The 13469-nt window shown below is 35.6% G+C and overlaps 1 protein-coding gene across 1 annotated transcript in view; it reads left to right on the forward strand.

The window, feature by feature from the left end:
• Positions 1-301: 301 nt before the first annotated feature.
• CLOCK (clock circadian regulator) overlaps positions 302-13469 on the forward strand; it is a gene marked incomplete at both ends in the record, with an annotated part of 52747 nt that continues 39579 nt past the window's right edge. The window contains 4 exons of the mRNA XM_080697064.1: positions 302-348; positions 2537-2596; positions 3840-3988; positions 8230-8321. Of these exons, the coding sequence (XP_080553190.1) occupies positions 302-348; positions 2537-2596; positions 3840-3988; positions 8230-8321 (348 nt within the window). The remainder of the gene's footprint in view (positions 349-2536; positions 2597-3839; positions 3989-8229; positions 8322-13469) is intronic.

Genomic DNA, 13469 nt, shown 5'->3' on the forward strand with positions numbered 1-13469 from the left:
CATTAAGAGTGGCCTTTTTATTTCATTTCATAGTACAAAGAAAGTGAGTCATGATAAATTTTTTCCATATTCCTTTTCTTAAGAAAATAAGTTTCAAATGTTTTCTGCACAAAGGTGCATGCTTAAAAATAATGTTCCAGACTTCAGTACAAATAAAATATTTGACATCTCTATGATAACATATACTATTTCTCAAGATTGCTTTTAGATGTAAATTTTTTATAAAACTAATGACCGTTATTTTTCTTTTCACCCAAGGAGAAGTACAAATGTCTACCACAAGACGAAAACGTAATATGTTATGTTGTTTACCGTAAGCTGTAGTAAAATGAGCTCAATTGTTGACAGGTATGTTCTTAGAAACTCTTTATTTTGAATTATATAAGGCTATTTCAAAATTCACTATTAAAATATTTACATCAAAATAATAGATGTTTATGATTAAACATTATTACATTCAGTTTCTATATTGAACACACATGGAGTAATAATAAGTAAGAACATCATTATTTTCAAGATCCCAAATCAGTAGTATATAGCATATATTTTAAATGGGTCTTGAATCATAATTTTGAATGATTTAGTCAAAAACTGCTCTGAAGGAAATTGTAACAGTCACAGGTATTTCCTTGGCACCTTCTAAAATCTCTTGGTGCTAATTCCATTTCTTCAGCCATCTTAGTATTTTTGACTTATTGATAAGAGGTAGCTGTAATTGAGAGCATTAGTTGAATTTATAATCTTTAAATCTCACTCTTTGAAAAAGAATGAACATCTTTATTTTTTTTATTCTAAGTTGTATGTATGTGTATTTTGTGAGGTATTTTTGCATTTTAACATTTTACAGTTGACTTAAAATTTAATTGATAGCATTTGTTTCTTTCTTTCTTTTTCTTTCTTTTTTTTTTTTTTTTTACTTTATTTGGAAACAGAGTCTGAGTTGCTGAGAGCCTCACTCAGTAGCTGAGGCTGGCTTTGAAACTGGGATCCTCCTGTCTCAGCCTCCCTCAGCGCTGGGATTACAAGGGCGCTTCATTTAATCTCATAATGGTTACATAAAGTTTTACAGATGTAGGTCAGGGAGGTCAAATTTGTTTTGAGTTTGCACTGGTAAGTGGTGAACTGGATTGTTATTTATTTATTTTTTTGGCATTGGGAGTGGAACCCAGGGGCATTCTACCTTTGGCCTACACCTCAGTTCTTCTTTTTTAAACAGGGTCTCACTAAGATGCTGAAAGTCTTACTAAGTTGCTGAGGCTATCGCAGCCTCCCAAGTACTGAGATTACAGGAATGTACTACCATGCATTATGAGCTGGAATTTTAACCTGTTTTGATTTGACACTAAAATTACAGTGCCTTTTATCTGTTCTATGTGATTGATCTGTACTGTGAGATTCTTAAAGAGTTTTGCAGATAGTTATACACAGAACTAAGTATTGACATCCAAAGGCAGCCTTCTTTCTTTTCTGTGAACTAAATATAGTGAAGATATATATGTACACTCTGTCAGAACCTAGAACCTGAGAGGCAAGGCATTTCCTTAGAGTGGCCTGCCTGTACTATGACCATGGCTTTGACTATGCCATAGTTACAGATGAAATCTCTGAGAACTCTTTTCCTCAGAAGAAGTATTTCTTCACTGCCTCAAGTGGATTAAATTTGATTTTGGCATTAGGCTTCTGAATGATTGCCAGTTTTCATTGTAGATAATATGACATCTAGTGATGATGTCTGCGTTCAGACATAAAGCAGCAATTGTTAATATGGGTTCCTTATATATCTTAGTATTATGAAAGTTATTGGCTCTCTCCTCAGAAAAAAAATGCGTGTCAATACAGAACTTTTCTTAAGTGGAATTCCAAGTCTATTCATGGATCTCCATGAAACAAGATTTGCAACTGATTTCAATAGTGAGTCCAACAGATGCTTTATAAAGGCCATAGGCTTTATATAGAATGATACAGTTAAAGGAATAAAAATAAGGAATTAATATAAAAGCTTATAAACTGTTGGAAAAAGAGCAGCAATATGTCTTTGTAACCATATCCAGAATAGACTCAGGCACATGAGTGCTAATAAGTATTTGTCAAATGGACCAGAAATATTAATATAAGTTAATATGCTAGATATTGTGATGATTGAGTAATTTATGACTTTATAAAGTGTCTTCAAAAATGATTTCATGTGGATAATTTTATTCAGTGGCAAATGCACAGACTTTCTGTAGGTTTTCACTGGTTACTAAAAGTTTGAAACAAGATATTTAAACAGATTAAGTTCCTGTTTAGCATGTTGTTGTATAAGTATAAACACTTTAAAAATTTACATATATAAGAAACTTTAAAAAATAATTAGATATAGCTAAACTTTATTTGAAAGCAAGTTAGTATTTACTGAACTTGGATTTATGTGCTTCCCTAACTTTAGAAAAATCCTAGGATATAACTGTGTAGATTCACCTGTCATTTCAGTGTTGTTGTTGCTTAGTGAAGACTAAGACTCACTTTTCTCTGTCCGCTTTCTTTTTTCTTTTAGAGATGACAGTAGTATTTTTGATGGCTTGGTGGAAGAAGATGATAAGGACAAAGCAAAAAGGTATTTAATGTGAAATAAATGAATAATACATAAGTGTAGTAGTAAATAAATAGAAAATTAGTAATTTCCAAAAGCTATCTGCTTTGATAATTTAGATATATTAGTAAAGTGGAAAAGCTTTGACAACCAATATGCTATTTATAAATTAAATTATCCTTTCCAATATGCTGTTTATAAATTAAGTAAAATTATCCTTTGACTTTTGGGGAAAGTATGATTTGATTAAACAAAAACTGAATTTGGAAATCTGACTTCATAGAGCAGTTAATTAGAATTACTATAAAATGATTAATTGCTTTATAAACAATTGAGCAGGTTTCAAGAGCATTTTGTTTACTGATTACTGCTTCATATAGAAGAATAATTATTTATTTAGCACATGTATTTTGATTGCTTATTGTTTTAAGACGCTATGACTAAATGCCTAGATGAAAAGTTTGGCTCTACATCCTAATGGAGAGACAGATAACAAAATTCTTTCTTTGTATTTCTGAAATACAGAATTTCAGAAGTACAAAAAAAGAATAAACATGAGTAAGCCCGGGGTTAGAGTTTCACATTATATTTCTATTTATGATTTATAACTTAGATTAATAGATTTCTCCTACCCACTAATTTTATATAGTAACATTTTTAATAATTTGCATTTATACATTATATGTATTTTAACAAAGTAAATCTCATTAATATTTATAATTTTGTGTTTATAGCTATTGATGAATATTAAATTGAGTAAAAATTGCAGTGTGAATATAATTTTGTCTTATTGGTATTTTCATTAAAATGTGTTTGTCCATTTAATATACAAAAGTTTCTTTAGTAATGAACTGTTTAAGATGATGAATTATTGCCCAAATTAATGGTATATTGTTAGCAACCTAAGAAATAACTATTTCTGAGCCGGGCGTGGTGACGCACGCTTGTAATCCCCGTGTTTGGGAGGCTGAGACCGGAGGATTGCACAGGTTCGAAGCCAGCTGCGCTGGCTTAAGAGACCCTGTTTCCAAATAAAAAAGTATAAAAATAGGTCTGGGGGCGTAGCCAGGAGGTAGAAGGGCTTCCAGTAACCCCAGTACCACCAAAAAAAAAAAAAAGAAGAAAGAAAGAAAAAAAAAAGAAATAACTATTTCTAACATCCAATTTTATAGAAATACTTACTATGCTGTGTTCAAATTGAGTATTCAAACTATTTGTGTAATTAAATATCTTGTATAAAAATTGCATATTATATTTTTTTCACCAGAGTATCTAGAAACAAATCTGAAAAGAAACGTAGAGATCAATTTAATGTTCTCATTAAAGAATTGGGATCCATGCTTCCTGGTAATGCTAGAAAGATGGACAAATCTACTGTTCTACAGAAGAGCATTGATTTTTTACGAAAACATAAAGGTAAAATTTTAACTTTCTAAAATGAATGGTATTTATAATAGACCCTTCCTTAAAGTATAGCGAATCTTGGCACCAATATGCAAAATTGGATCCTTCCTCAGTTTTTTTTGTTTTTTGTTTTTTGTTTTGTTTTTTTGAGATGAGAATCTTGCTATGTTGCTTATACTGGCCTCAAAAAAAGTTGCTCCTCCTGCCTTAACCTCTCAAATAGCTGAGATTATAGCTGTATACCACCACACCCTGCCCTCTCCCTCAGCTTTTTTTTTTTTTTTTTTTGGTACCTCCAAGCTATACTCCCATCCCCTTTTTTTTTTTAATTTTGAAACAAGGTCTCAGTTTTTGAGAGAAGTCAATTGCCTTTTTAAGAGATGTACTGATATGTTCTTTCTTTCATTCAACAGTTACTTAGTATCTACTATATCCTAGATTCTTATGATGCATGGTAGCATTTTTGGCCCTTAAGTAACTCAAGCCAAGTGAGATAAACTTGTAAACAGATAATTACAATACAAAGGATTATAATGTATTGCTTATAATCTATAAAGTTTTAGTGGGAACATAGAGGAACAATGTGTCAGGAAAAGCTTAAAAGTAGTTTTTCAACTGGTTCTTTTAGATTTAGTAAAGAAAACATTTCACAAGACAATAGCAATATGCAAAAGAGAAGCAGGGAGACTTCACTGTGTTGGGTGCCTGTTTGTACTGGAAGGTTGTGGGTGTATTTGAAGGGAAGAAAAGAAGCAGATCAAATAAGGGTTAAAAAGCTATTTCAATTTATAAAAATCTAAAAAATAAAGTTTCACTAGCTTTCTTTTCCCGTGGTTTCCATGAAATCGCTTTGCTTTTCCCTTTTCTAATTGAAACTACTTTCCTCTTTTTCTTTTTTTTCTTTTTTTTTTGGGGGGTGGTGGTACTGGGGGTTCCTGGAAGCCCTTCTGCCTACGGGCTACATTCCTAGACCTATTTTTTTAACTTTTTTATGTGGAAACAGGGTCTCTTAAGCCAGCGAGGCTGGCTCCAAACCAGCACGGGGATTACAAGCGTGTGCCACCGTGCCCGGCCTTTCCTCTTTTTCTACCCTGTAAATGTGACATTTCTCAAGCGCTTATCCTTGTGCTCTCACTTTCTCTTTACTTTTCCTTGATTTAATTTTATCACTTTAGCTATAACATCTCTATTAACCCATTTTGTGCCATTGCACCAGATGTGAAACACATATAAAACTTATATAACAAAATATATATAACAAAAATAAGTATTTTAAGAATATAATTTAATATATAACTATATTAACTAATATAGAACTCCAGTTTATTATTTCCATCCTACTTTAATATACTTTAATATATACTGTTGAAATATTTGCAGAATTGAAATTTGGGGTCTTATTGATTTAAACTATATTTTTAAGATTAAAAATTTTCAGGGGCTGGGATGTAGCTCAGTGGCAAAGCACCTGCTTTGCAGGTGTGGTGCTCTAGGTTTGATCCCTGGTTCAAAAAATGACAAAAAAAAGAACCCCTTTAAAAAGATTAAAAATTTTCAGCCTTATATTTTCATATAACTTTCAGCTACTACTGTTTGCATGTCCTCCCCAAATGCAGTATATCTTAAACTGAATTCATTTTCTCTGTCAAGCCATTCTTTTCTTTTAACTGGCCCTTTTCCATTTCTATGCCTTTTTTTCTTTTAAATCATCCAGTACTGGAACATGAGAATACTTTGGAATTTTTTTCAATCAACCTTATCACTATAACACAGTTACCGCATTCCATTGATTCTCTTGTAAATATGTCATAATTGTTTCTCTTTTTTATTGCATCACTGTCATTACATTTTACCTTTATAAATACTGTTCTAACTAAACTCATTGCCTCTGAGCTACACCTCCAGCCCTGTTTTTTGGTGGTACTGGGGTTCCTGGAAGCCTTTCTACCTCCGGGCTACACTCCCAGACCTATTATATATATATATATATTATTTGGAAACAGGGTCTCTTAAGCCAGTGTGGCTGGCTTTGAACCTGCGCGGTCCTCCTGTCTCCGCCTCCCAAGCACAGGGATTACAAGTGTGTACAACCACGCATGGCCCTTTTTTTAATTTTTTTTTGGGGGGGTTTTTTTTGGTGGTACTGGGGTTCCTGGAAGCCCTTCTACCTCCGGGCTACACTCCCAGACCTCTTTTTACATTTTATATTTGGAAACAGGGTCTCCTAAGCCAGCGCGTGGGGCTGGCTTCGAACCTGCGCGATCCTCCTGTCTCTGCCTCCCAAGCGCGGGGATTACAAGCGTGCGCCACCACGCCCGGCCCTTTTTTAAATTTTTGAAAAAGGATCTCTGCCGGTTACTGAGAGCCTTGCTAAGTTGCTAAGGCTGACTTTGAAGCTGTGATCTTCCTGTATCAGCCTTCCAACAACTGAACTTACAGGCATGCACCATCACATCTGGCTTGAAAAGGAATTCTAGTCACTCTAAAATAGGCCTGTTAGTTTAAACTTCAATGGATTTGCTTGCAGACCTAATTTTTTTTCTCTAAATGTATATAATTGATATAAATTTTTAAAAGGAGACTGTATGCCTCAGAATTAGCTATACTTTATAACTTTTATAGGCATTTCTAATATGCCAGATTTGGGGTGAAAATTTAATATACTCTATTCATATATATATATATATATATAATGTAATTTACATTTTTATTACAAAATAAAGTATAAAGAATATAGCTTATGCCATAACTTTTTATTCTGCCTGATTTTTGTAAAATGTTCACATTTAAAAATGAAGGAAAAAAAAAACATGTTACTACCTAATCAGTTCAGAATTTAGTATTTATGAGTAACTTTCTCATAACTAAATTTCTTAAAAGTATGTAGCAAAACAAAATAGTAATGATTATGGACCAGCTCCCTATCAGTAAGATATGTACAAAGAAGACATTAAGAAAAGTTAGTCTGGGAATATCTTTATGAAGTTTTTTCCAAAGTATTAATTCATTCTCCTTGATTAAGCAGAGGCACCTAAGATGAGAAGGAATCTTTTTGCCTGGCAATAGGCAGGCCTCAGGTCATGTTAGAGACAGACTGACTGACCTTGGGCCCTGTCCTCTAGGCTGACTTCCTTTAGATATTACTATTTGAATGGCAAGGAAAAAAGGGAACATTTTCTTCAAAATATAGGGAATAATTTTTATTTAATCTATTTCTTTATCCCCCCCCCTTTTTTTTCTTCATGGACTAGGAATTGAACAGTGACACTCTACCACTGAACGTCATCTGCAGCCCTTTTTATTATTTTTTTGAGACAGAGTCTGACTGTGTCACACAGGCTGGCATTAGAAGCATTTGCCATCATACCAGGCTACTTGTTTTCATTTTCATTTGATAATTGTGTCAAGCATGGAACAATTTCTGGCCTATCAGCCACAAAGGTTATCAAAAGTCCCTAGGAAGGAAAATGTGGTATTACCAAGAGACCAAATTTAAGATGCTATTGTTTGGATATAGAATGTTCTCCAGAGGAGCTCACATGCTAGTGCAGCCAGGTCTGGAGGTAGGACATGACTGTAGAAGGTGGATCACCGGGGTGTGGCCTAGGGAACAACATCTATCCCTGGGCCCTTTCTGATTTATACCATGAGATGAGAGACTTTTCCTCCTCCACCATGCTCTTAACACCCTGCTACTGCTGTAGTTTCTGTTTTGAAGCAAAGCCAACAATGGGCTGAAACTTTTTTTTTTTTTTTTCCAGTACTGGGGATTGAACCCAGGGGCATTTTACATCTGAGCTACATCTCCAAGCCCTACTTTTAATCTATTTTTGAAACAAGGTCTCATTAAGTTGCAGAGGGCCTCACTAAGTAGCTTGAGGCTGGCCATGAACCCACAGTCCTTCTGTCTCAGCTTCCCAAGTACTGGGATTACAAGTGTGCGCCACCATGCCTGGCTAGACCAAAACTTTCAAAGCCTGGAAAACTGTGAGCCAATAAGTGTTCTTCCCTCCAAGTTGTGCTTGTGAAGTATTTTGGTCATAGCAATGAAAAAATGAATAAAACACCAGGTTAACTTCACATGTTAACTCAAATATTTCATCATACCAAAACCTGGGTTCCTGATATGTAGACCAATAAATGTTACCATTCTCATTTTTAATTAGAGTGGGGAAAGAGAAGGCAGCCTTGTAGAATTTTTGTATTCCTCCCACTGGTTATAGTATGCCACTAATGTGTTAATCTATTTACAGAAATCACTGCACAGTCAGATGCTAGTGAAATTCGACAGGACTGGAAGCCTACATTCCTTAGTAATGAAGAGTTTACACAATTAATGTTAGAGGTATGTCCATAATTAATTTTTGAAAGTATTGTTTTTCTCAAGGAAATATTAGGGTGGGATTAATTTTAGTATAACTTTAGTAAAAGTATTAATATTAAAAAGTCTTAATTCCATGTAAATGTACTGTATTCATATTGTACATTTTAAGTATTGTAAGTGTAAAATATTGTGCAGTAGAGTAGCCCCAAATGTTCATATTTTCAGTAGGGCTTAACGTTTTTTGAAGCTTAATAAAAGTCAAATACCTCTACTTATTGTGTTCTCAACCTGAGACTAGGACAACTATATCTAACAAAGATTACAAAATGTGTTTTAATCCATTTGAATTGCTTTATCAAAATACTATAAACTGGATAAGTTTGTGAACACAAAAATTCACATTTCTGGAGGCTGGGAAGTTAGAGATCAAGGAACCAGGAGACCTAATGTTTGATGAGAGCTCTTGATTACTGGTTCAGGGATGGCCTCCTTCCTGTGACCTTAGGTTGTAGCAGGGACAAAGAAGCTATGTCTCTGGGACCTCTTTTATAAGGACACTAATCCCATTTATAAAGGCTTCACCCTGATCATCTTTCAAAAGCCCCACTGTCAAGTGAGATCACATTCTGATTAGCTTTCAACATGGGAATTTTTCAAAGGTATACAAACATTCAGTCTGTAGGAGTATCCACTGTATTTTTTTAAACAATTAAATTTGCCTAAAAACAAGTAATAGTAAACGAAATACTTGGAAAATACAAAAATGAAGTATACATTGAAAGGCAGATGTTCTCTATTTAAATAGAAACTTTCAAAAGGAAATGAGCAGCCAGGCGTGGTGGTGCATGCTTGTAATTCCCGCGCTTGGGAGGTGGAGACAGGAGGATGGCGCAGGTTTGAAGCCGGTCTCACTGGCTTAGGAGACCCTGTTTCCAAATAAAAATATAAAAATAGGTCTGGGAGTGTAGCCTGGAGGTAGAAGGGTTTCCAGGAACCCCAGTACTACAAAAAACAAAAAAAGGAAATGAGCAGTTCTTTTATAACAAAATTATTTATAACAAACAATTCAAGGCATCTTTTTTTTTGTGTGTGTGTGTGTGGTACTGGGGGTGGAACCCAGAGGCGTTCTACCTCCGGGCTCTACTCCTAGACCTACTTTTTTATATTTTATTTGGAAACAGGGTCTCACTAAGTTGCTGAGGGCCTCAATAAGTAGTTGAGGCTGGCTTTGAACCTGTGCAATCCTTCTGTCTCAGCCTCCCAAGTGCGGGGATTACAAGCATGTGCCACTATGTCCGCAGCATCTTGCTTTAATTTGCAAAATTTAATACCTTGTATAACCATCCACAAAAGTTTACTTTTTTTTTTGTCTGCTTGTTTTGGGGGAGCCTTTTTTATTTGTTTGGTTTTTGGTACTGGGGATTGAACCACAGGGGCATTCTACCTCTGAGCTATACTCCTGACCCCATTTTATCTTTTATTTTATTTTTTACTTTTGTGGTACTGGGAATTGAACTCAGGGGTATTCTACCTCCAAGCTACTCCCTAGTCCTATTTTTAATTTTTATCTTAAAACAGTGTCTCACTAAATTGCAGAGGACCTCACTAGGTAGCTAAAGCTGGCCACAAACTTACGATCTTCCTGTTTTAGCCTCCCAAGTACTGAATTTACAGGCACCATGCTCATGCTGTCAGTGTCCGCTTTTTATACTGCCTCTTATCAAATTTTTTTTCACTAAAGCTAACCATGGCAAAGAACTTTTAGCTCTATAACCAGCAATTAGCTCTTTAAATTGGTGTATATTTAATTTACAAACCATAGTTCCTAATTTTGTTAAGGAATTTGTTATTGTATAAAAGTTATATGTGTATATATTACTCCCTGTAGTTAAGATGTTTGCTCACATCTGATTTTACATGCCTAATTAAAATCTTTTCAAATCTGCTGATTGAATATGAAAAACATTGATTCATAGCTTATATACACCTGGTTTCATTTGGGTGAAGTTCATTTGTGTTGTATTCTTGGCTAATCATGCTGATCAAATTATAAGTAATTGGGACAGCAGAATTTCAGTTATAGGCCATATTTTGGAATGTTAAAACTGCCAGTAGAAGAGATGAGATCATTTAGCTCAGCCTCTTCATTTTACAAAGATGCTATGAGATGTAGCTTGTGCACAGTCAGACAGCTGGTTAATGAAAGATTTGGAACCAGGGTCTTAAAATTCACTTATTGCCAGGCATGGTGGCACACACTTGTAATCCCAGCATTTGGAAAACTGAGACAGGAGGATCATGGTTTGCGGACAGCCTCAGCTACTTAGTGAGGCCCTTTGCAACTCAGTGAGACCCTGTTTCAAAATAAAGAGTAAAACTAGGATTGGGGGTGTAGCTCAGAGGTAGAATGCCCCTGAATTTTATCCTCAGTACCCCACAAATAAGTTTTCTTCACTTACAACTTATGTGATGGCTGTCTCGCTCCAGCCCCTCATTGCTACCTGTCCCTCTCTCTCTTGTCTCTGTTGCCTAAGGAATATTTCTTAATACTTTTGGAGGACTGGGAGTAAGCAGCATAATCAAGACAGTTTAGTGTGATGCGCTCTCTGCATAATCATCCCTATGTTAAATCACCTACTATGTAGTCTTTCCCCTTTGGCAGCTGGCAGGACTCTACAGTAATGGATAGAGAGGGTCAGTGCTCTGCTTCAGCCTCATCTTTCCTGTAGATCCACAGGAAGTGTTTATCCTCTTTTTGAGAACTTCCATTCCAGTTTTTCCCAGACTAACAATTGCTACTGTAAGTCAGGTAGATCTCAAAGAGGAAGACGAGAGTTTTCACTAGCAAATCCTTTTTTTAAATTTATGCAATGTGGGGAGAGGGTAAACTTCAGGTCTTCAGTCTTTGGAACAAGATGTTTTCTGCCTTATGTGTCCATATCTCTCTGATTATCCTCCCCAAGGCCTCTTTAAGTTTTTGGTATACTACCTGCCTTCATGGGAAATTTTGTCCTTCTACTCAAAACAGTTTTGGACCCTGAGGTTTTTTTGCATGTCAGGATTGCTTTTGGAGCTGGGCATGGTGGCGCATGCTTGTAATCCCAGCATTCAGGAGGCTGAGACTGGAGGACCATGGTTCGCGGACAGCCTCAGCTACTTAGTGAGGCCCTTCACAACTTAGTGAGACCCTGTTTCAAATTAAAGAATTAAAAATAGGTCAGGGGGTGTAGCTTGGAGGTCGAATGCCCCTGGGTTCCATCCTCAGACCCGTTTAAAAAAAAAAAAAAAAAGATTGCTTTTGGGAAGCTTTTCTTTGCTTATTTTCTTCCTGTTTTGAAAGAGAAAAAAAGGAGGCTTTAGATCTAAAAGTGAAGTTATGACTTTAAAAATTATAATTTTAGTTCTAGTAATTCATGTTGATTTAAATTACAAGATTTCTACCCCCCTCCCAATTAACTACAAAAGGGGTTGTCCGAGTCATTCTAGAAGATAGGAATCTACTAAAAAATTCTCTTTGCTATCTGGATCTCTCCCCTAATAGCAGAGGAGGTAGTGGAGGGCACCTTTTTTGTACCTTCAGTAGTTGCTTAGAATTAGAGGTTGCTTTCATAGCTTATATGCTACAAATATTTTTTTACTTGTATTACACATATGTTAAGTGCTTTTGATACAAGGATGACTATGATATACATGGTTCCTGTCAGAGGTTACTCTCCATTGAGAGACACCTTTAATTAAATGAGAAATTATTTTAACCTTCTCCACTGGATCTTCCTTTTCCTTAGCCTACTCATGTCCTTGTTGCTCATTTACTGTTGGTGTTATTTTAATGCATTCTCTTAATATTTGGTCTGCTTAAAACTGTTCTCCTTTCTCTTTTCCTCACTTATCAAGTTCATGAGTGAATGGGTTATGATGTCTTCTGATCATCTATTTACTCTAAACTTGTGTTAGCCTGACTTGACCCTCTCTTGACATAACTCTGGAAAATAACCAGAATTCATGTCCTATTCCTTGTCTTGTTTGATCTCATTAGACACCAAGCCATCCTTCTTCCTCTTCACTACTATGTCATACTCAATTTTTTTTCTTTTCTTTTCTTTCTTTTTTTTTTTTTTTTTTTTTGCTAGAGATTGAAACCTTGACTTCACACATGCTAGGCAACATTCCCACTGGGCTACACCCCCAGCTCTTTTTTATTTTATTTTTAGATAGGGCCTCACTAAATTGCTCACACTGTTCTTTTTTGTTTTGTTTTTGGGTGGTACTGGGGTTCCTGGAAGCCCTTCTACCTCTGGGCTACACTCCCAGACCTATTTTTATATTTTTTTATTTGGAAACAGGGTCTCCTAAGCCAGCACACGCGGCTGGCTTCAAACCTGCACGATCCTCCTGTCTCTGCCTCCCAAGCACGGTATTACAAGCGTGCGCCACCACGCCCGGCTAGCTCACACTGTTCTAAAACTTATAATCTTCCTGCCTCAGCCTCCTGAGTTTCTGGGATTTTAGGAGTGTACCATCATGCCCAGCTTCTATCCACTTCATTAATGACAGCATATTCTATCTTCTCCTTGATTTTCTCTGGGGGTCTTTTCTTCTCCTCATCCCCGTATATAAGTCATTTTCCCCAAGGATTCATCTGTGGTGTACTTCCGTCTTTTGAAGATCTCATTTATTCATTTGTCCCTCTGCCAAATTTCTCAAATGAAAATACTTTGAAAAGTATGAAGTGTTGATTTGCTCTATTATGAAAAGTATGAAGTGTTGGATTGCTCTATTGTGACATTTTGTATGCCCTGCTCTAACATCTCTCCTGAAAAAAGTCCATATTTCTCAGTGTTTGCTTAATATTTTCTTTTCTCATTGCTACTAATTTCATTATTTCCTCCAGGCTACTTGTGTTGAAGTGCAACTCCTCCTCCTAAATTCTTTTGGTTTTCCATGTGTACAGAATTATATCTTTTTGTTTTAACTTGATATTCAAAGCCTTTCATTATTTGTCCTCAGCCTAGTCTTTTTGCTAACTTTCCCTAGCACTCCCTTCAATTTATTCCCCATGTATCTTTTACACTTCAATCATACTCTTCTGTTAATATATCCAAAATCATAATGATTTGTTCTCTTGTGTGGCCAAGGCATTATTTTTGGTGGTATGTGTATTTCGGAGAT

This window comes from Muscardinus avellanarius, assembly GCF_963383645.1.
Source record: "Muscardinus avellanarius genome assembly, chromosome: 6".
Lineage (NCBI taxonomy): Eukaryota > Metazoa > Chordata > Mammalia > Rodentia > Gliridae > Muscardinus > Muscardinus avellanarius.